At 49.6% G+C, this 24243-nt stretch overlaps 1 protein-coding gene across 1 annotated transcript; it reads right to left on the bottom strand.

Annotated features, from left to right (window-relative positions):
• Positions 1-1369: 1369 nt before the first annotated feature.
• On the bottom strand, positions 1370-24038 carry CUNH8orf74 (chromosome unknown C8orf74 homolog). Its single transcript, XM_054575923.1, has 4 exons — positions 23991-24038; positions 22181-22373; positions 3642-4045; positions 1370-1606 (listed from the first exon to the last, which is right to left on the bottom strand). Exons 1-4 carry the CDS (start codon positions 24036-24038, stop codon positions 1370-1372), a joined length of 882 nt encoding a protein of 293 aa, XP_054431898.1.
• Between the last annotated feature and the right edge of the window lie 205 nt (positions 24039-24243).

The raw sequence follows: 24243 nt of genomic DNA, 5'->3' as shown, positions 1-24243 counted from the left end.
AAAGAGGTATGGGGAAGCTTATCAAATGTCTCAGGTATAAGTTACCCTCACTATGGCATCAAGGTAAGATGGGGAGAGCCAGGGGTAGTGCTTCCGGTGAGACCCCTTCCCAGCCAGGGGTCTCTGGTCTCCCAGAAGTCTCTCAGAAGGCTGGAGGGCTGGTGACATGACCGTTCTGGGGCTCCCTCTCCCTCCCGAAGTCCAGCCTGGCCTCCAAAAGCAGGCCGACTTTGCCTGGGAACACATAGACCCAGGCCCACCTTCAGTGGCAAGACTCAGAAAGCAGCTGTAGTCATGGAGAGACAAACATAATAATGACAAGGAGAGCTGCATGTGGCCTGTCCCATTGTGAGCAAGGGGCATGGGGCAGATGGCAGAGGAGACAGCAGGGTGCTGGCCTGGGAAGGGGCAGTGAGAGGAAACGTCCTTTCTGCCCTGAGCTCGGGGCCCCGTTCGCCTGTCAATTAGATGTCTGCGATACCCAACAGCTTCAGGATTTGTGTGGCTATCTGAAAGAGGCACAACGCTGCAGGAGAAAGAGCACTGAAATAGAAGTCCAGAGGCCTGAGTTCGAATCCTGGTTCTTGTACTGCCTCACTGAGTGACTTTGAGTAAATACTCCATACCTCCTTGAACTCCTTGACAAATGGGAATAGCAAAACTTGCTTCATCTATCTCCTCGGATGTGGAAGACGGACCTTAGACACCAGCCAGGGACACCCCCACTTGACAGGAGAGAGAACTGGGGCCCAACGGCAGAAGGGACCCGGGCAAGGCCACCCAGCAGAGCAACAGCAGAGCTAGGTTTGAAGCCAGATCCCCGGCCTCTAAGGCAGCACTTGCCCTGCTGACTCAGTCTGAACAGCATCGATTCTCCCAGAAGGAAGCCCCACCCTCCAGCAGGGAGACCAGCACGCACGGGCCAGGCTGCACGTGGTCGATCCTGCCGTGCCAGTCCCGGGAAGGCCACAGAAGCCCGGGACCAGCTCTCCCCATGCTAGTGGTAGAACTGATGCATCAGCTGGAGGTCCTTCTGGTCCCCCCTGCTCTTTCCAGGTTCAACCCACTCGCGGTTGTTCTGTCTTCAGTGTCTAAACTCAGGCTTAGTCAACAAAAGAGCTGTTTGCCCATCAGGCACAAAGCTCTGTGTTTAGCAGAGAAGAGCGACCTTTGTATTGGGTTAGATTTTCACGTGGAAGGAGATGGTTTCTAGAAAGTAGAGGTAAGACGATAGGTGTTGTTTCATGTCTTTTAATGGCTAGAAATCTCTGATCTATTGGGTGCCAAGCACATCACACAATAGCCAATAATGATTGAGGAATGGCTCTTCCTCAGTCAGTGTCTGTAGGCGATGGACATGAGGGGTCTTCTACTTCTTGTCTTTTGCTTTCTTTCCTTTTTTTGCTTTGTTGAACTTCAGAGATTCATCTTGGCCTGGCTGGCCAGTGACTGAGAGTGGGAAAGGGACAGGGGCGTTGAGATTTAAAGTCTTCTTCTGAAGTTTCAGGTCCAAAATGTCGAAAGTTATCTGTATTTCATACTGCAGCAGCTCTTTCAGACATTCAATCTGGATGTGAATGGCCTCGTTGATGAGATTTTCTAACTCCTGGGAGAAAAAGAACAGGGCTGGTGAACAGGGCTCAGGGGAAGGTCAAGGCCGTCTGCAGGTAGGGTTCCTTAACAGCATCCAATTCTTTCCTTTTACTGGGTGCTGGGACCTTCCCTTTTTCTCTCCAGATCGCCTCTCTACCCTTCTCCACCCAAGTCTGTGCCCTGGGAGGCTGACCTTTGAGGGCAGTGTCAACCGGCTACCTTGACCTTTGGCTTCTGGTTGAGTTCTGCCAATGAGAGGTCCTGGCAGGAGCTCTGAGTGTAGGAGGAGAATGCAGTCTCTCCTCTTCCTCCAACCAGCTCTGGCTCGGCCAGGACTCTCATCTTTTGCTTATAGCCACACCACCTGTCCCATGGCCTCTTCTATAGCTACAGCTCTCTCTTCTCCATTCAAGCCTGTTGTGGCAATCACCCTGTTTGAGGGTCATTTATTACCAACATTGTTCTGGGACCATAGGCCAGTGCCATATCCCCTCTTGCTGGCCTGTGCCAGCTCCATTTGGATAGCATCTCCCTTCGTTTTCCTCCTGCCTTCATCTCATGCTTACATCTCAAAGTTCTAGTAGCTTCTTTGGAGGGAATGGGAAGTTTCTTAGAAAGTGGGCATGTCCCCCAACTAGCCACCCACCATTGGCCCAGTTAAACAGGAGACCCTCTCTGTCACCTAAGCCAGGATCATAGCATCATGAAATCCTGGAGGTTGTGTTCCAAGGGGATGCACCATGTTTATTCCATGGCGTTGAGTGTCCCCAGCTGAGGCCCATCACCAGAGGCACACCGTGAAGGAGGCCCTAGCCACGATCCACCAAGCAGGGACCCACAGCAAAGTGATGGCCCACAGAAAAGCTGGGGGGAGCGGGGAGAAACAGCTGTGTGTGGTGGGGGGCAGGTGGGAAGAAGCTAGGCAGCAGGTACCCCCTCCTACCCGTGGCCTTGCCCACATATTCTAGAGCAAGGTCCCTGGAAGGGGGTGGAGACAGGCTGTTGCTTGGGTTCTACTGGTCCAGTTGGACGTCTCAGTGCACTAAGTTTATGTAGCAGCCTGATGTGCTATTTATCTGGGACTTAACCTTAGAAGAGTGTCATTCCTTCTGCTGTATTAATTGTTCTGCAGGGTTTTTCCAGCATTTTATATGTACTTAAAGGATACTTTCCAGGGCCATTTACACTCTGGCTGACAATTCAGAAACCAAAACCCTTTGGGAACACACAGGCCCTGTGACTCCCAGCTCCACACCTAGTCTCACCCCCTACAATATATACATATATGTACATACACAGGCACATGTCACATGTCTCTGTGCTCAAAGATGATGTAACAGTGATGATATCAGTGCCTCTGTATAGTTAAAGAAAAGATCTAGACTCCTCCAGGCCCTGAAGAAGCTGGCTGCCCTGGGGCCAAGCTCGTTGCCGCGCATTGAAGAGCTGGTCACCAGAGAGACCTATCAAGAAGGCAGCCCGGTTTCTTAGATTCACACACCAGGCTCTTCTAGGTCCCCCCCGGGACCAACCAGCCCCCACCCCTTGCCCATCTCATCACATCGCCCACCCTGAGCTGTGCCCCACGGCCCTTCCTCCTTCATCTCCACGCAGGCCTTGCCGCAGGCACCCAGAGAATCTGTGGTGGTTCAGGGCCTAGGGGGCTTTTTGGTGGAATGTCACTGATCGATGATGCCGTGGAAAGAAGTTGGGCTTTGGAGTCAGCCAGGCCTCAGTCCAAATCTAAACTCTACCGCACGGTAGCTTGGTGACCTGGGGTGAGTCGATAAAATTCTCTGAGCCTCAGTTGTCCCGTCACTAAAATGGGGACATGAATTATACCTTACAGGGATGTTTTTCATGGAACATGCATGCAAAGCCTATGGTAGACAGTCAATGACTTGCTGTCCCTTTCAGCCGCCTCCATGTGCACAGACACTTGGGGTCTTGTCTGGGTGTCTGACTCCACCCTGTATATTTGCTTGATAGGAATGGGGTGTTTGCTCAGGGCAGGGGAGCAGCCCTCCCCGCTTGGGGCACAGCCTTACCTCTCTCTTTAGAACCCGGCCCTGCTGCGCGGGGTCCTTGGTGAACTTTCGCTGCAGTTCATGCTCCTGCTCCAGGTGCAGCGCCTCCTTCAGGAGCAGCAGGTTGGTGCGCTTCTGTACCTCAGCCACGCTGAGCTCGGCCACCTGCTGCTCATGCTTCCACAGGGCCGAGTCCTTGCCCTCAGCCAGCGGGAGGGGCTGGGGCGGCGCACACACCTCCAGGTGGGTGACGGTCAGGTTGACTTCCTGGTCCTGGCCCAGGACGTACTGGTAGAGTTTGTAGTGGCGGAGGAAGGTGTTGTGGAAGTAGTCGCAGAGGGCCAGCAGGTGGGTGGTGTTGAACTGCCCCTGGTGATCTCTGAGCTTGTTCCTTAGGATTGTCACAGCCTCAGTGATGGGGCAGCCTGTGGGCGCAGAGGGGCCGGGCCTGGACTGTGACTGGAGCACAGCTGCATTGATGGCTGATCACTGTAGGTTCTGAACCCAGGCCTTCTGACCCCAGGCCCACGGGGTCAGAGCCTACCAGGTATTTTATATTGCCATTTACTAGCTTTTGAAAGCTACACAGTGTATCGCGTTTCCCCTTTTACCTTGGGCTCCTGAAAGTTCCACGCCAGTTTTATGTAATAACTTACATGTATCCCATTTTTTTCCTTAGGTGATTATCCCTCTCCTTACCTGTATTTTGACTTTTAACTCTTGTTTTAAAATCTTACTTCAGCTGTGCTTTATATTGTGTCCACTTTAAATCCTTTGGGAAGGAGATGAGGGTGTAAAAAGTGGAGTCTGATAAGAGTGGACCGTGAGCGGGTTGGAGAGACAGATGTCCAGGCAATTGCTGCGCTGGAGACGTGTGTCACAGAGTTAGGCAAATACTGCTTATCCCATGGAAAGGTCAGCGCTGAGGGCAGTGCCACCAGCACGCCTCACACTGTGAAAGTCATCGTCTGACAGCAGCTCATCCATCTCTTCCCTCTGACTTGGTTGCCCGCTCCCCCGCTCCTGGCCCCCTGGCCTGGGCCTAGGCTGCCTGTCCCTGCACAGGACTCACTCCCCACCCCCAGGAGTGGCACTTTCTCACAGACGCTCCCCCTCCCCAGGCCATCCCGCCACACACTCCCTAGAAACTAGTTCTTTTGCTGTTTCAAGCAAAATTAAAAGTTGAGTTTACTGGAAAAAATTTTTAAGAAATTAATTTTATCGATTGCTTTGTTAGAAAAATGGCAGCTTTAAATGAGATATGATTTGATTGCACTTCTATTATTATGTATTTATGTAAATTTCTCCTTTGCATATGTAATTTGACAATTACAATTTAGGTAATAAATAAATTACATTAAAAGTTACTCAGAAAATATAGTTACAATGTTAAGTTAGATGTTGGTAGCTTTTAATTTTTTAATTTAACTGAAAAATTTTATTTAGTCATCTTTAACCCTTTGAATTGAATACAAAGAATGAACTTTTTATGTGTATAAAGCAGATACTGTACACATCCAGTATGTAATCAGACATACAGGCTATTCACAGGGATGGGCTATTAGGAAAAAAAGTCTAAAACAGCTCTTCAATATGATTCAGCAATCCCACTTCTGAATATATATATCTGAAGGTAATTCACTCAGGTTCTTGAAGAGATATCTGCATGCTCACACTAACTGTAGCCCTAATTGCACTAGCCAAGACATGGAAACAACCTAAGGGAATATCCACAGATGAATGGATAAGGAATGTGCTACTTGCATACACACACCCAATAGAATGTTACTTAGCCTTAAAAAAGAAGGAAATCCTGTTATTTGCAACAACATGGATGGACCTGGAAGACTTGATGCTAATTCAAATAAGATACAGAAAGGCAAATACTACATGACCGCACTTAGATGTGGAATCTCTGAAAGTGGAGCTCCTGGAAGCGGAGAGGAGGATGATGGTTGCCAAGGGCCGGGGGCGGCGGAAGTGGGGAGAGGTTTGTTGTTCAGGGAGGACAAAACTCCAGTTGTGCAGGGCGAACACGAACTGGAGATCACCAATATAGCACAGTGACTAGAGCTGACACTGTTCTGAGAACTCCGAATTGCCTAAGAGAGTAGATCTTAAATATTCTCACTACAAGTAAAAGTGAAAGCTATGTGAGGTCATGCGTATGTTAATTAGCCGTGTGGTGGTAGTCATTTCACAGTGTGTACCAAAATGTTTCATTGAACACCTTAAATATTTGTGAATTATTGACAGTTGAGAAGTTATTTGTTAGTGATACCTCAATAGACCTGGGGGAAAAACACACACACACAATTTTTAAAAATGGCTCCTAAGGAAAGCAATGACAAGAGAAGGTTGAGATGCTGCTGTAGCATGTGCTACAGTGTGTGAGGCACTTTCCTCCCCATTTGCTCATTTGATTCTTACAGCTTCCTGTCTGTGTCACGGAGACCCAGCCTTGGCTTTGTCCTGGGAAATAAGCCAGCTAGGTTGTTGGGTCCCTGGGACCTCTTCACCCTGAATCCGTGTCTCAGGTTGGTGGAGAGGAGGGGCCCAGCGCCTGCAGGAACTTATGTTCCTGAATCACCGGGAGCTTTCTAAAAACACGGAGCTCCCGCCCAACAACCCACACACGCATGCGCACAAACATGCATGCACATGAGCACGCCCACATACAGACGCGTCTCAAAAAAGGAAGTGCTGATTCCAAGGTGGGGGCTGGTTTAGGACTTTTTGCCACCTAACTTTGACTAATGAGACAGATTGAACCAAAAGAACTCAGAGGTTGACCCACAGGGGCCATGAACCATCAAATGACCAACAAGAGAAGGATGGTGCCAAAGGTCCCAAACGCCCTGTTCTGCTGAGTGACCTTGACACGTGGCGTCTGCCCTCAGGACCCTGGTCCGCTCCCTGGGACGTGGCTGCTGGGCCCTGTCCTGCACATATGAGAGCTTCATGCTGCTCAGATTTGGTGGGCATTTTGCTCTATTCCTTTTTGTTTTGGGAGCGAGGTGGTTAAAAATGATAATAATCTCTCTTTTCTTTTTTCTTTATGGTACTCCTGTGCATTACGTAATTACAGAACAAGAGTTGGGGACTCCTCTAAAGGCAGCATGCGCAGGCAGCACCGGACACCCAAGTGCAGAGGGGAGGAAGGGGAAGCACAGGGATTCTGGGCAGGGGAGGCGCTCTGACCCTGGATGCCAGGCCTGGGTGCCAGAGGTTTCCTGCAGAGAGGACATTGGAGCCCAGAAACAGGATGAGTTTGGCAGAAACGGCAGTCCTGGTGGAGGAACAAAAGGGATAAAGGCTAGAGGCAAGTGGAGTACGGTGTGGCTGTGTGCAGGGATCCACGTGGTTCAGAGCTCCTGGGAAGCAAAGCTGGAATCCTGGCAGACTGGGCTGGGCGGCAAAGGACTTGAGGTCTTCGGTTTGCAAAGGGCAAGCATGCACAAGGCACACAAAAGAGATGCATTTCATCACAGAAGCCTGAATTCATGGAATCCGAGGACACTCGAGGGTGGGTTTCAGGACCCACTGGGACCTCCAGCAACTGCGTCCAGAATTCTGCATGCACATATGTTTGCATTTAATTAAAAACCACAGAAAAGTTAAGAACTGCAGCCCAGAGCTGCAGAGCCACTCAGAGGTGAGAAGTCACACATGTATTTCCGAGGCATGGTGGTGGCACCTGGAGGACAACAGGGAAGGCCAATAAGGAATCCCAGAGAGCAGGGGGCAGCATGAGGGCATTGGTTTCTGATCCTCAGAGTTTGAGTCCAGGCCTGTGTGGGGAAGTGACTGTGTATTGACTTTGCGAGATGAATCATCACACCTTCTCTGGGCTCCACGGAACTGAACGGCTGGAAGGTGTCCTATTCCTCCCCCGGCCTGGCCAGCAGCTCTTGGGGCTGGGTCACTGCCAAGGCCAGCCCCTAGTATTCTCTGTTAGCCCAGCAGCCATGCACACAGCCCAGGTTTGAACCAGGAACTCCGCAGGCCCAGCAGTGCTGGGTGCCCTCGGTAAGTGTGTGCACATGCTCCCAGCTGCCTGACCACCTGGCGGAGGCCTTACTATGGGCGTGAGCTGTGGCCTCAGACTAGAGGCCATGAAACACAAGTTGGGGACCTTGTCCCGGGTCAACAGGGAAGGAGCCCCTGGGCTGAATTCTAACTTTCAGCCCCAAGATCCTTGACCAGGTTGCGTTTTCAGCGAAGCTCGCCCCAAGCTGGCCCATGAGACATGGTCTCCTGGCCTCCAGACCCCTCTCTGTTCGCCGCGGGTTGAGAAGTCCTGATGACTCAGAAAGCCAAGGATTAAGTCTCAGGGAGAAGGCTCTGGCTGCCAGGGCAGGCAGATCTGTACCTGCAAGTGGCTCTTCAATAACAGGGAGTGGCCTTCATTTGCATTGGCTGCTGGAAACTTCCTGAAGATGGTCCCCAAACCCCTGGAGGCCAGCACCTGCTCAGGGACGGAGGCACAGGAGTGGAGGAGAGCAATGAGCAGGGAAGAGCGGGCGTGGGAGGACAGCACCAGGTGCTCCAGGATCAGGGCAAAAAGGCACTGGGCTTGGACGAGGTGCTTTGGGCACCCTCCCACCGCCCCTCACGTACGGTCCGGGGCCAGGCAGGAGCAAGATGTACCACATCCTGGTGGGGCTGGGAGCAGTGAAAAGGGGCTGTTCCTTCTGGGTGGGCGTGGGCGTGAGGGGGAGGATCCAGGTGCCGCTGGTGCCCCCTGACAAACCAGTTTCGTTGCCCCCACCTTGGCTCCCAGGGCAGGAACCACGTCAGGCTGCAACCCGGCTGGCTCACCTTTCCAAATAGCTGAGCGCCTACCAGGGCTAACTCTGGATGGCAGGAAGCGCACGGCAGCCCAGGGCCCACACGCCCACCCCATCCTGTGTCCTGAATGCTGCCCCGTCCTCCGCACCCATCTTCCTGCTCATGGCCAGGCTCTGCCGAACTCATTCACCCTGAGGTGCCCAGGACAGTGGCAGCTCAGAGGACAGGGTGTGCTCTCCTTGAGGGAGCAGAGGACTCTCCTGTAGGGAGCTCCCACTGTGCTCCTCCTGCCCTGGGCCGCCTCAGGCCCCACCCAGCCCCTCCCGGCTCGGTGAGACAGGTGCAAGCCCCAACCAGCTTTCACCTGAGAAAGAAACTGAGGCTCAAACAGGTCAGGGAATTTGCTCAAGGGCACATAACTGGTGAGTGGCCCGGGAAAGCCCCTTTCAGCCATACAACTCTTTGCAGAGCCTTGGAGGTAGATACTGGAAGGAGCCCCCACCCTCTCTGTCACAGTTTTCCAAAGGATATTCTGTAACAGGTAGTAATTACATAGAATGAATGCTCCATGGCCAGAGGCCTTGAAAATCCTTTGGATCAAGAGAAATTAAACAGAGCCCTTAATATGCTAATAAGCTCAGCCAAGTATGCTAATAGGCTCAGCAAATGGCCAGAAAGGGTTGAGCATATGCCATGTTTCTCAAATTTATTTGAGTTAAATAGTATTTTGGGGCTCAAGAGCATATTTTGGAAACTATTGAGCTAGTCTAGTCCTTTCATTCTATAGATGGGAAACTGAGGCCCAGGAAAAGGAAGGGACTTGACTGGGGCTCACTGTGAAAAAGTCAGGACCTGTGCGGCAGCCCCGGGGGTTGGTGGTCCGGCACCTGTTACCACTTGCAACATGGGGAAGGGATAGGTTTTGATTTTCGTCACTGCCCTCTGACCGGGGGCTTCTTGGTAGGTTGGAAGTATCTCAGAGGGGCTGGCCAGGGTGCTGCCTGCCCAGGGGAGAGATGTGCTAGGTCAGGAGACTCGGGCATGGTTCTGCTTTGGGAAGTTTGCTCTGTGGCTGCCCTGCTGACCCCCGGCCCCAGGGGACAGGCAGGAATCTGGGGTGAGAGACAGAGAGCTCTGCACCTCCTGAAGCTCCTTCCTGCCTGCCCCAAGGTATCTGGGCTGCTGGCCCTCCTCCTTCCACTGCAAAGCAAGCAGTTCCTTTGGGAACAGCCCCTTCCAGGTGTGTCCGGTGGTGGAGCTGCCTGGCGAGCTGCTCGGAGAAGAAAGTGGGTGGCCTGGTTTGGTCTGACATCCCCCACTGGGGACATGGCTCAGCAGGAATGCTGCTGACCTCATCAGCACTGCCTGGGGTTGGCCAGGGAGGACCAGACTGACCAGAGATAAACCTTTCCTGCTGCCCCGTGACCACAGGACCAAGGATCCAACAGCACTTCATTTTGCCAGCCAAATGCTCCGTTCTCGGCCACTGTTCACAGTCATCCAGAGGCCACCAGTGAGCCTGGGGTAGCCCCTGGGGTTGAGGTCGGCATTGACGTTGGGGGTCATGCTTAGAGCTTAGTGTAGGGTGCCAGTTAGAGCACAGACTGGGAATTCAGGCAGATATGGACCCATATATTTCTTCTGCTTCTTGATCGCTTGCACACGTTAATTGCTTCTCTGGGCATCAGTGTTCTCATCTATACAATGGGGGCGATAAAAATGCCTACCTCATAATAGCAGATGAGGGCACATGTGTGTACAGAGCTTCCCACCATGCCTGGTACACAGTAAACAGTAAGTAATGGGATCATCATGATCATATGGTGAAGAGGCTACTGGCTGTGAACTATTCTGGCATCAACCAGTTCCTCTGAGGTCCTTACCTGACTGCTGAAGGAAAGGTGGTCTGGGAACCGACTGTCCCAAGTTAGGCGGTTGAGGAGGGGAGGGGAGGCAACAACCCTTCCAGTCAGGACATTTACTGAGTCATGCAGCAGTTCATAGCTCTCCTTAACCCCTCTTGGGCATCCTGTTCTCTCCCTCTTATTGTGAGCGTTTCAATTTCAGTGGCCTGCTAGAATGGGCCAGATTTCCCTGTCCCAATGGATTTTTTCCAGAAAATTCTGGACATGTGATTGCTGCCCAGTGCTAAGCTCTCAGTAAATAATGATATAGCCAACCTTCACTGGTGTACTATGTTACAGTTTTAAAGTGTTTTAATTGTCTATCAATTTATTTAATTGTTCACGATCAAGCTACGATATAGATTAATTGCTTCCATTTAACAGATGAGGACACTGAGGTGTAGAGAACTTACGGAATATCAGGACTCAAACCTAGGTTCTCCAACACTAAGGCAAGTATACCACAGCTACTGAAGTATTTTTGAGGAGTGAATAGAAAATATAGGAAACATACAGAACTACACTGCTTCCACTGGGTTTTTAAATTTTAAATTTATCTTTATTGTGGTAAAATATACATAACATCAACTTTGCCATCTTAACCAAGGTCAAGTGTACAGTTCAGTGGTATTAAGTACATTTGCATTGTTGTACGACCATCACCACCAGCCACCTCCAAGACTTTCTTCACATTGCAAAACTGAAACTTAATGAAATTTAAATATTAACTCCCCATTCGCCCTCTCCCCAGCCCCTGGCAATCACCATTCTACTTCTGACTCTATGAATTTGACTATCCTAGCTCCCTGATATAAGTGAAATCTACAGTATTTGTCCTTTTGTGAATGGATTCTTTTACTCAACAGAATGTCTTCAACGGTCATCCATGTTGGAGCATGTGCCAGGATGTTCTTCCTCTATAAGGCTGTATAATGCTCCATTGTACGGACATACCACATTTGTTTATCCATTCATCCATTGCTGGACACTTGAGTTGCTTCTACCCTTGGTTATTGTGAATAGTGCTGCTATGAAACATTGGCGTGCAAGTATCTGTCCAAGTCTCTGCTTTCAGTTCTTTTGGCAGAGGAAACTGTATACCCAGAGGCAGAATGGCTGGCTCGTATGGCAATTCTATGCTTAATTTATTGAGGAACTGCTGTGCTATTTTCTTGTCCACTAGGTTTTTTGTTTTTATGTTAAACCAATAGCCTCATTAAAGGCAAACTCTCCCCAAACACTTGGATTAGAAAAGAGTTTGTTGTCCTTTTAAAGAATTCTTCTCTGTTTACTCTCCTGCGACTTAAAGGATAAACACAGGGCCAAGTATTTTAAAGACTGCCATTGGGCTTTTGTGCAAGCATTACTCTTTGCCCACAGTGGTCCCTCTACTTTGCTTAGCAAATGCAATGCTCACTGTTCCTTGTCCCATTCCCCCAGAAGTTGGCGTGCTCAGTGCTAAAGAACTTTGGCAGAAAGAACAGACTTTGAGACCAGAAGGTCTCAGGGTTAAAGCTGGTTTGGCTGTTTACTGTGTAATGATTTGCAAGTTACTTAACCTCTCTGAACATCAGTTTCATCATCATGGGATGAGGATAATAGTACCCCACTGCCCAAGACTGATGTGAACATTAAATGAGCTGACTTGTGAAGGGAGCTTAGTGCATCATGACTGCTGAATGTTCACTCTTCTCCATCCTCTAGCACAGTGCTCTGGCAATGCTTGCTGACGAATGGCTGACTGAGTGGAGCAGGATTACGCTGATTTGGGGAGTTCAGAGAGCAGAATGGGAGCCAGTAGGCAGAAGGCACAAAGAGACAGATTTCAGTTCAGCAGCAGGAAGAATTTTCTAGAAGCAAGAGATTCGTCTGTGGAGTGATTCTTGTTTGAAAGAGTGAGGAAGCATTTAACTGGGGAAAGGATTCCCAAGTAATGTGGGTGTGGTGGTGGTGGTGGATCAGGTGATCTCTTGAGTCCCTTTGGACTCTTAAGAACATATTGTGACTTCCATGAAGCCAATAGTTCCTCAAAGCCACACCTGGGGTGCTGTGGGTCCCCCTGCGAAGCCTTGCAGCTGTCTCAAGCTTGGTGAGCAGACTCTTGACATCAACCTCTGTCATCATCCCTGAGATGAAACCAGCCAATTCATCCCACCATGTTAGGGACAGGTAACTTCATAGCTGCTCCCCATTCCCTTTGATGCTGGGCATCTCCAGGACCACCCAGCATGTCCAGCTGAGCAAGGAAAGGCATGGGGAGTTAGAGGTAGGGCATGGTGTCACCCCAAAGGGCCACAGGTCTGGTCTCAAGGGCCCTGGTACCACCTGCCCACACACTGGTGGCAGCTCCAGGCCAGAACACATTAGCCAACTGACACAGTTCACCCTCTCAGCTGGGCCTGCGCCACCACCACATCGGAGCCACCCTGCTGGGGGCCAGCATCCCAGGCCCATGCTGTGAGTAACTCCAGGTGACCCAGTTAGGAACCCAGCCCCTAGGTGTTCCACCAGGTTCTTCCAGGTTCTCAGTTCTTCCTGCACACCAGCAGCCTTGTTCCCCTCACCACAAGGCACTCTCCCGGGCTCCATGCTTCTCAGGCTCTCATGTGCCTGGCATACAGATCTCTCTTGTCAACATGGAAGGTCACACCATGGGGCTCGTGCTCTGCCATCGGGTAGACCTGGGTTCAAATCCCGACTTTGCTTACTGGAAGTGTGGCCTGGGGCAAGTTACTTAAACTGTCTGGGCCTTAGTTCCTTCATCTTTAAAATAATGCTTATGATGCAAGTTTGAAGTGAGGATCACTGATGATGCTGTGTGTGAAAATGCCATGTTATGTGTGGGACGCTTGGACCCTTAGGGAAGCTTCCGGAAGGTTTCTATGACACATCTTGATTCCTGACCTACTAACTGGTGCTGCGTCCCCTGGTGAGCTGTGACCTAACTCAATGCTATGGGTTGACTTCACATGGTGCCCCCCGACTCATATGTTGAAGTCCTAACCCCCAAGACCCTCAGAATGTGACTGTATTTGGAGACAGGGTCTTTAAAGAGGTAATTAAGGTTAACTGAGGTCCTGCAGAGGGGCCTAATCCTATATGACTGGTGTCCTCATAGGAAGAGGAGATTAGGGCACAGACACACAGAGGGAAGGCCAGGGGAGGTGCAGAGCATGAAGATAGCCATCTACAAAACAAGGATGGAGGCCTCAGAAGAAACCAACCCTGCTGACACCTTGATTTTGGACTTTGAGCCTCCAGAACTGTGAGGCAATTTCTATTGTTGAAACCGCCCAGTTTGTGGCACTTTGTCATGGCAGCCTGAGCAGGCTGATACACTCACGGAGGGGTCTCTGACAGGATAGTTGCCCATTTGTCCCAAGAAGCTCTCTCCCAAGATATCAACCAATGGCCTTTTCATAAACTTCCTTTACCCATCCACAAAGAAGGTGTCCCCAAAGGCCCCTCCTCCAGGGTGAGTCTGAGGGGCATCAGGTTCATGCTGGTACAAGACTCAGTTAACTACTGATGTTGTCTCACTGTTCTCGAACTCGTTTCAGCTGCTAAGTGGAAGCTGACATAACATGTGGGAAAACTGCAAATACTTAAGGCACTGTGCTCCAGGTACGAACCATTTCCCTAACAGGCTTTTAAGGTGTTCTTGCTCTCTGCTCAAGCTGGTCCTGAATCACTGGAGGCTCCCCCACGTGGGGTGGGGTATTTGGGGACTGGCAGATAGACCCTGGGCATGGCTGTGAGTGTGCTGGGAGGGAGGGCTTTTGCAGGGGAGCCAGGGGAGTAACCCCCTCCAGCTGACCCCAGGCTGCGGGGGCTGGGCGAGGTGGCCGCCCCTACCCTGGCTGCCTGGTTGGCATTTCCTGGGGAATCAGGAGTGGCCTTGGGTGGGACTGCAGATACCGGTGCTGTGACACATGTCGCCAGGCGTGCCCAGCCACCCTGTGCCTCCACTGATGGGTCATCAAGGCCCGCTTCCTCCCACCTCCCAGGACAGCAGGGAAGGCGTTCTTCCTCACCCACATGTCTATGTGGAGCATCAGAGAGAGGCCAGTGGTCACCAGACATAGATGATGACAAAGGGCAGAAGCTCCAAAGTGGCTGAAGTGATGGCTGGTGCAGAAGGCTCCGCAGATGAGTGGCAGTGGTGGGTCCCAGGCAAGTGCCTGCACTAGTTCACAACCCCCAGCTCTCAACTCCCTTTTGAGTGGAGTCTGGAGAGGCTGAGGCTGTTTCACCTTTTACCATCCATCCCCTGCTGCAATGTGCTGGTCACAGGTCGGAATCACACCTGAAGTCTCTGCAGCTCCCCCAGGTGGAGGAGAAGGCCTGAGTCTCCATATGTCCCAACATCTCTCTTTAGTCCTGGTCTTGGCAGGGTATGCAAAATCTGCCCATTTCCTGTGATTTCCTCCCATCAGGACGGAGCTGGCAGCCTCTGTCCCCCTCTGATGTGCCTGGTGACTTCATGATGGGATCTCTCCAGGGCTTCCGGGAGGCTGGCAGAGGGGGTGTGATGAAAAGACTTATTCTTCTGGCCTGAGGTTGAGACCAGAGTGTCCCGGTGAGCCATTTTCCAGGACGTGGAATCAGCTTACGCTTTTGAATAAAGTGCCACCGGCTCCCTCCTGGTCCTGGGGCTTGATTGGACAGGGAGACAAACTGAGCTGTCGGCTGTCCTGGCAAAGCTCTGATTCATTGTTGTGCAAACATGACTCTCATTAAATGCTGTCTGCCAACTTTGTTATCCAGTGTGCAAGCAGAGCTCAACCATCCTTAGCCCCAGATTAATCACACACACACAAATCCCTGGAGAAGCTACCTTCCAAGACAAGTGACAGACCGGTGTGGACTTTTAACTAAAACAGAAGCTTGAATGTGAGTTGGTCAGCCAGGGACCCCTGGCTGTGTGCAGCCTGCACCCCATGACCTGTGATAGGTGGGGCAAATGCGCAGGAGAAGGGCAGGGCGGGATGTGAGATGGGAGAGGCCTGACCTGTCTTCTTCGCCAGCCCTTCCTGCCCCTTAATGACGGGGTTCCTAACGAGAACAGTGAACAGATGCCTTGGGCAGGGATGCCTCCTCACACGTGTGCCTGAAGGTGGGTCACACGTGGGGCCAGGCTAGAGGGTGTCTGGACCTCCATTCCACTGGCCTATGATTTGAACCCATTTTCAATTTTGCCTGCCGGGTGAGGGGAAGACAAGAAATGGCACAGACGGCAAGCCCCCTGAGGGACAGCATGCAGGAACATCCAGTCCTGGGCCGCCAGTGTCTGCTATTCATCCTGCCTCGCCTTCATGTGTGATGGACACATGGGAGGTAACATTTGCTGAGCATGTACTCTGTGCCTGTCACTCTGCAATACGTCTTGCATGCCATCTCATTTTAAACTGCCAACTGCCCTATGAGTTGGAATTATTATCACCTTCGTGTTAGAGATGAGGAAATGAAGGCTCAGAGAGGTAATGTTTTCAAGATTACACAGTAGTAAGTGATGGAGGTGGGATTTGAACCCAGATTTTCTGACTGTAAAGTTTCATGCATAATCACTCTGTTGTGCTGCTTCTAACATCACCTGGATACACAGACCTCAATGCAGTAATCCTAGGATGAGCCAAGCAACCTAAACCCTCTCTGCATACAGAACATATTGTCTCCATAAGAATCAAGAATCTATTCATTTGTTCCTTCATGCATTCACTCATCCATTCATTCCTTCATGGAACACCTACTGTGTGCCACATGCATTATTTAGTACTGAGGGGGCAGGTAGAGGAGATAAAAATAAAGAGGGCATAGATACTCTCTCCAGTGGTTCAAGCCTCCTATGGTCAGCTTTCCTTGCTGTCTATTAAATGTATTTGGAGGAGGAGCTTAGATCTGAATAGAAAAGAAGAGCAGATGGCCCAACGGAAACAGGGTTTGAGAAGGATGAATGAGGCAGCCGTCGCAGGCGGGAGGATGGTGAGCATGTGTGTAGATGCTCAGGGAGGATGCACGGCAGGAATCCAGATCTTTGTCCCTGCGGGCCCCTCCTAAAAACCAGAGCTAATGCTCACTGAGCATTTACCAGGCACCAAGCCCATGCTGTGGGCTTTTCATGCATAACCTCATGAAAACAATCCTAGAAAGTGGGTGCTCTTTGTGTTTCCCTTACACAGATGCGTAATGAGAGGCTCAGAGGTGACGTGACTTGCCCTGGACCTCACAACCAATAGGAGATTGAACTAGGATTTGAATCTTCCTTTTGGGTGATTCAATGGATTCTATTTTCAGGGAGTAAAATTCCAGCCAAGAGCTTGTTTCTGGTCCATGTTTGTGCCAATAGTGTTTTACAAATTTTGAGATGATATAAAGCTAAGAGGAAGGACTTTAAGCTGAATGGCCCAGGCTCAAGACTTTAAAATGTCAGGAGGAAGGCAAGATGGGCCAACAGTAACAAAATGAAATAAGTGGGGATGATCGTAAAGTCCCGCGTGTATACTCAAAACTGTGATTGCACAGGGCAGGATGGGAAAAATGGCTCCCATACGGGACTGCTTGACCAATATGGATCAATGTGACCTGGATGCTGATAAAGTAAATGCATCCATAGGCTGTATTAACAGCAGCATGATCACCAAGACAAGGGAGGCGATAAAATCCCTGATCACGTCACTGATCAAATTGCAGGTTGTGTTGTGTTTGGATCTGGATGCCACGTTTTAAGTGTGATATTAACAAACACAAGTATTCTCAGAGAAAGGCAGTAAGAAAGGGGGCAGTGGGTGGGGAGGAGGGGACTATGGAAATGATACCATATTAAGAATGATAAAAGGCACATGTCTGGTCTAAATGTGAAGACATGATAATCATATTATGTACGGCTCATTAAATATCCCCAGGGCCTGCACTCTGCTTCTACGAGACAGACTTTGAGCATTTGAGTAAAAGGTGTAAAGGGAAGATGTAGCTAGCTATAACAAAGAACTTCCTAATAACAAAAGTGGTGACAAAGGAATGAACTGCCTCAGAAGGAGGGAGCTCCCTGTTGTCCGGATGGTGCCTGCAGAGGCCAGAAGAACCTTGTTGGCTGGCTGGGCTCCCTGCAGAGAGGGAATTACATTTTCTGATCACCCAATGTTCTTCCAACCCGAGGGTTTTAGAAGCCTGTGTGACCCAGCTAGGCTCTGTTGGCAAGGTATGCGATGACCAGAGATGCCAGCAGCTCCCACCCGATCTAATCTCCTCAGATTGAAGTTGGGTTTGCATCATCCCCCACTGTTTTTCAAGGGTTTGGCTCTGATGGAAACTTGAAAGAGCCCGAGTTCCCACCTGCTTGGGGCTGACATTCTTCTCTCTAGTCAGTGTTTGTTCTGGCCAGGAGCCACTGCAGAGCTCAGGAGTTGAATTCTGGTACCCGCGCCTTGCTGTGAGCAGTGGGGAGCGGAACCCAGAGGGATGCCAGGGAGGCCCCGGGGCGCGGGGGCTGGGGGTGCCTGAGGTGGGAAACCAGTCCATGAACAATGCTGTGTCTTGCTCAAGCCTTCAGCCTGGGACCACTGGGCTTGGGAGCAGAGATGTGAAAGGGCACATGGGCAGCTCAAAAAATAAAAGGAGGCCCATCCAAGTGCATATAAGATGGGTGATGGAAACACTAAATGGCTTGAAGCAGAGGAATGTTGGGATTTAATTTGTGGGTGAAAAAAATCACTGTACTATTTGGTGAATGGGTGCAGAACCATACAATTTAAAAGTCAAGGCATGGAGCTGGGTGAGAAACGGTGGTGGAGGAGGAGGTAGAGAAAAGTGGTGAGATTAGGGAAGGACTTTGAGGTGCTGCTGACGGGACTGGTGGGTGAACTCTGCATACAGCAGGGACACTGCGCATCAGGTACAGTAAGTGTTGCTTGAACATAAACACTGCGATACCTCCCCAGCCAATCTGATAACCAAGATGGCCACTAAGCAAACAATGTAGGGCATATACAGTGTGGGTACTCAGGACAAAGGGATGATTCATGTCTCAAGAGGGACAGGGCAGGACGGCACGCAATTGCATCATACTACTTAGGATGGGGCACAATTTCTGGAACTTTCCATTGAACATTTCAGACCACAGTTGAATGTCGGTGACTGAATCTACAGAAAGTAAAACTGTGGACAAGGGGGGACTACTATATACAAAGAACTCTTAAAATTAAACAAGAAAATAACCTGATTAAAAAATGGGCAAAGATCTTAACAGGCACTATACCAAAAAAGATACACAAATGGCAAATAAGCATATAAAAGATGCTTCATATCATATGTCACCAGAGAGATGTAAATTAAAACAATGAGATACCACTATATACCTATTAGAATGGTCAAAATACAGAACACTGACAACACCAAATGCCGAGAAGGATGTTGAGCAACAGGAACTCTCATTCATTGCTGGTGGGAATGAAGCCACTTTGGAAGACAATTTGGCAATTTCTTATAAAACTAAACATACTCTCACCATATGATCCAGCAATACCCAGAGGAGTTGAAAACTTACATTTATACATAAACTTGCACACAGATATTTGTTGGGGCATTATTCAAAATTGCTAACACTTGGAAGCAACCAAGATGCCCTTTGTAAGTGAAGGGACAAACAAACTGGTTTATCCAAACAATAGAATAATATTCATCTCTAAAAAGAAATGAGCTATCAAGCCATGAAAAGACGTGAAGGAAAGTGAAGTGCATATTACTAAAAGAAAGAAACCAATATGAAAAGGCTACCGCCTATTGTGTCATACCAACTATATGACATTCTGAAAAAGACAAAACTACAGAGACTGTAACAAGATCAGTGGTTGTGGGGGATGGGGTCGGGGGAGGGGTGAACAGGGGAGCACAGGGGACTTCTAGGGCGGTGAAACTACTTTGTTACTCTAATGGTGAATGCATGTCATTATATATTTGTCAAAACCCACAGAATGTACAAGACCAAGAGTGAACCCTAATGCAAGCTATGGACCTTGGACGATTATGATGTCGGTTTATTGATAGCAATGAATTACCACTTTGGAGGGGGAGGTTGACAATGGGGAGGCTGTGTGTGTGGAGGTAAGGTTTCTGTGGAAAATCTCTGTATCTTCTGCTCTATTTTACTGTGAACCTAAAACTGCTCTAAAAAACAAAGTCTATTAAAAAAGATAGTACAGCCTGAAGCCATACAGCTCCTAGAGGAAAACAGAGGAAAAGCCCCTCGATGTTGATCTTGGCAATGATTTTTTGGATGTGACAACTAAAGCACAAGCAACAAAAGAAAAAAGATAAGTGGGACTCCGTCAAACTAAAAAGCTTCAGCACAGCAACAGAAATGATGAACAAAATGAAAAGGGAACCTATGGAATGGGAAAAATATTGGCATACCACATATCTGATAAGGGGTTAATACCCAAAATACATAAGGAACTAATACCTTAGCAAAAACTCAAATAATCCAATTAAAAAATGGACAAAATACCTGAATACATTTTCCCAAAGAAGATATTCCAATGGCCAACAGGTACATGAAAAGGGGCTCAACATCACTGATCATCAGGGAAATGCAAAACAAAACCACAATGAGATAACACCTCACACCTGTTAGAAAGGCTACCATCAAAAAGCCTAGCGGTAACAAGTCCTGGAGAAAAGGGGACCCTTGTGCACCGTTGGTGGGAGTGCAAATCGGTTCAGCCCCTGGGAAGAGCAGGATGGAAACTCCTCAAAACATTAACAGTGGAACTATGATATGATCCAGAAATCCAACTTCTGGGTATGTGTCCAAAGGAAATGAAATTGCTGACCTGAAGGGGTATCTGCACCCCCATGTTCATTGCATCATTATTTGCAGTAGCCAAGACGTGGAAACCACCTACGTGTCCATCAGTAAATGATTGGAAATGTGATTATACACATGCACACATAGAGGAATGTTATTTGTCCATAAAAAGAAGGCGATCTTACATTTGTGATGACACAATGACCTTTGAGGACATAATGCTAAGTATGATTTTACTTACATGTGGAATCTAAAGCCCGAACTCATGGAAACAACAAAGGAGACTGGTGGTTGCCAGAGGCAGGAGCAGGGGTCAGGGAAGAGGGTGTGGCTGGTCAAAAGGCATAAACTTCCAGTTATAACATAAATAACTGCTGGGGGTGTAATAATAGCATGGTGACTCTAGTTAACAATACTGTATTGTGTATTTGAAAGTTGCTAACATAGTAGACCTTAAAAATGCATGTTAATAAGAAAAAAATATGGCATTTTCAATACATATGTATATCAAATCTTTGTTGTACAACTTAAACAAATACAATGTTCCATGTCAATCATATTGCAGTAAAACTAGAAAATACAGTGCAAAGAAATTTTCCCCAAACTCTTTCAAGTGGCTCACATAATGCCCCATCATCCCAGAACCTTCCATGCGCAATTTGTTAACACGAGGACATTCGTAACCACAGCCACCAGAATCAGCTATATCACTACTTGACATACCACTGCCGTCCAATCCCCAGACCTCATTCAAGTTCCCCTAGTTGTCCCAGTAAAATCCTTAAGAGCAAAAGGACCCAAACTGGGGCCACATATCACATTTAGTGGCCACATCTCCTCAGTGTCTTTCAGTTCCAAACACTTCCTCTGTCTTTCCGTGACTCTCAGGACATTAATGTTTTTGAAGCTCACAGGAGAGGGACTCTGTTCAATGCTCCTAATTTGATGTTATTCTTATGATTGCATCAGGTTCTGAGCCTTTTCTAGAACCACCATGGAAGGACGCTGTGTTCTTTTTCATCCTACCAAGTGGCATTGGATTCTCAGAGTGTCCTCTTACTGAAAACGTCCACTTGGATCATTTGATTAAGGAGGTGTCTGCCAGGCTCCCCCGCTATCAAAGTATTTTCTGCCCCCCTTGTTGATCAATAAGAATGTTGTGGTGAGGTTCTTAAGAAATGTGAAAATATCCCATTTCTTATTAAACATTCACACACTGGTTTTAGCACCTATTGATGATTCCTGGTTGAGCGCTACTATGATGGTGGCCATAGACAGCTGCTCCATATGCTTGTTTGATGACTGAATCTGCATCTCACAGCCCCAAAGGTCAACAGATGTGGCCACACCCCCTCATGCCAAGGAGACACAGAGATAAGCTCATCCTCTTCTCGTGAAGCTCACCACAGGGCAGGGGTTCCCTCTGTAATCCACCTACAGAGGCTCCATCTATACATTCACCCGACTGCTCTATCCCCATCCCTGCCAGCAAACTGATGCCTGTGAAAGATTCTCTCAGTCCTTCAGCAGAGCAAAGCCTGACACTGGGAATGATTAGCATCCTTTTAGGAGTGCAATGGGAAGTCAATGGAGGGTTGTAAGCAGAGGCGTGACACATTTGATTGATGTTAACCGAAAACAAAACTAAACTAAACAAAAATTCTGAATTATGATCCTTCCTCTTTCTTCCCTCAAACAGGATTTGATTTCCCTCTGGGCCTGCACTCCACTAGCTACCCCAGAGGGATTGACCTGATGATGAAATTCATACTAAAGTGTCAATGACTGCGAAGCAAACATCTGGCTGCTGTGTGAACAGCTAGGAGTGGTCCAAGGCTTTCACCAGCGAAAAGACTCAGTGAGAAGATTCTGTTTGCTCCACTTTCAAGAAAGCTTGGACAAGGACTCTGTTGATGTGCACGTGAAGAGGGTAAATGCCAGGGGAAAAAAAGGAAGGGGCTCCCGGCTCCTTAGAGGGCTCTTAGACTGTGGGCTGAAGGAGGGTTCATGCATCCCCCTCCCCCTGCAAACCTCTCTAACTCCTGCCCTGAATGCCCCCATACCTGTGGTTTCCTTAAGCATCTCTTCTGTGAACTTGACCACCTCGACTACCTCCACCCATGGGAAGCCTTTGCCCACAGCAAAGATGACGCTTTCGTAGAGGATATCCAGCAGGATGCTTCTGCGGGAATCTCTCACTTCGTCAAACTTTTCCCAATTCAGCAGCCTCCGCAGGTGCTCCCGACCTTCTGGTTTCTGTGAGGGGTGGAAGGTGACAATGAGGAATCAGGATCACTGGGCAAAACACTCCTGGGGACCTCCCCATGCCTCCCCACTGTCCTGAAGAATGACCAAGAATGTGGGTATGCCTGGCCAGAATGATGCTTTCATTTTTGGGCAGCTTTGCCTCCCCTTTCTGGGTAGGTACTTTCTTTCTAACTCTTCTTTCCAGCACTGCTCATTCCCCTGAGCACCTTCATGCTAGCCACGGCGTCCCTGAGTTTGTAAACCTCCAGAAGGCTTCAAGTCCTCAATTATGGTCCTTCCTTCCACTTCCTTAAAACAAAAGATGACTTCTCTCTGAGCCTACTCTCAACTAGCAGCCCCAGAGGTATTGATCTGATAATGAAATTCATACTAAAGTGTAAATGACTGATAAGAGGCTTGGTGAGGCAAGAAGGAATGTATCTTGCCTGGTGAAAATTCAGGTACTCTATAGACCAGAGAGTAAAGATGGATCAGGGTAGCTTTTCTCCCTATCTATAGGTAAGAACCCACTTTACTTGAGAATTCATCTGGCCCTTCCAGAAAGGTTCTTATAGATCACCAACAGGTATAGAAAAAAACAAGTGCCTTGAAGGGAGTGGGTAAGAAAAGGTGTGGTATGGTGTGAAGACACATGAACGCTGGAGCGCAGCTCCTCTGGGGTGGGCGGAGGCTCTGGCTGGGGGGACTGTGGATGGGGGTGGGGACTGATGGCTGACTTGGTGCCAGAGGGAGGCCCGGAGCCCTGGCTGCAGCCCCCATGGACTCCTTGTCCGCCACCGCCACTCCCCTGCCTGGCCCGCACAGCCCTTTTCTGCAGCCCTCGCAGATTCCCCAGGCTGATGTTTGATGAGACACCAGATTGGAAGATGTAGAGAAGGTAGTGAAAACCATGTCCTAGGGCAGGGACAGAGGACCCACCAGGGGCAGCCTTTGCCTGGCGCTTGCCCATCAGCTCGTACCTGCGGGTCAGAAGCCGACCTGAGCACGCAGCTGGCATGAGACCCCCTTGCCTGTGGTCTGCAGCAGTGCCCTGGCGCCCCTCTGCAGACAGCCCTGTTCTGGAAGGAGCTGGCTGGGTCCTCATCACTTCTTATCATGCCTTTCGGCCTCCACATTGCTTCTGAGGAATCAGTTGGTTCCAAGGAAAACTGTCCCTCCCTGCCCTAGAGCAAGAGAAACCCCACACACCCCCCTCCCCCGCCCCCCAGCTTCTTATACTCTTTGGCGTACAATCCCAGAGGACTCACAGGGCCCTGAGGCTCCCTGGTGAGAGGTGGCAGCCTCGGGCCTTCCTGGAGTGGAGGCAGATCCAGAGCCCACACCCCAATCCCCTCCTCCCCTCCGCCCCTCCAGGGGGATCTGGGCCTCAGGGCCTGTCACTTCAGGCTCTGGAGGCAGCCCCCGGCTCCAAGGGCCGGTGAGCCTGAGGCCGGGCAATCCAGAGCACACACCCCCGTCTCAGGCCTCAGAGGCGGGTGTGCCCGGAAATGGGTGATGTGCCAGGTGTGCGTCCGAAGAGGCTCTGTCGGGGCCTCCTCTCGCACACCCCTCACTGCTAGACCAGTCTGAGCAAAATTCCTTTTAAAAGCCACGTTTTCTCTTCACCTGAAATTGGAAGACTTTTTTCACCCCCTGGGGTGTTAAGAGTGCCATGGCCCCTGCATCCAGTTGCTAGGAGACCCAGTCAGGACTGACTCAGAGTTCCAGGAACCTGGGGGCGAGGCTGCGGCTCTGTGAGGTCATGAAGACCTGCTTCGGGGTGACTTTTTTTCAGGCTCCCTTCCTCCAGGCCCCTCCTCCCCTGTCCCACACCTTTCTGGGGACCCCCGTCCCTTTCTTATGTCCCTTGACTTCCGGG

The sequence above is a fragment of the Pteronotus mesoamericanus genome, unplaced genomic scaffold (assembly GCF_021234165.1).
Source record: "Pteronotus mesoamericanus isolate MK-2021 breed Mesoamerican mustached bat unplaced genomic scaffold, CSHL_Meso_final contig_32, whole genome shotgun sequence".
NCBI classification, from domain to species: Eukaryota; Metazoa; Chordata; class Mammalia; order Chiroptera; family Mormoopidae; genus Pteronotus; species Pteronotus mesoamericanus.
This window is presented reverse-complemented; position numbering and strand designations above follow the sequence as displayed.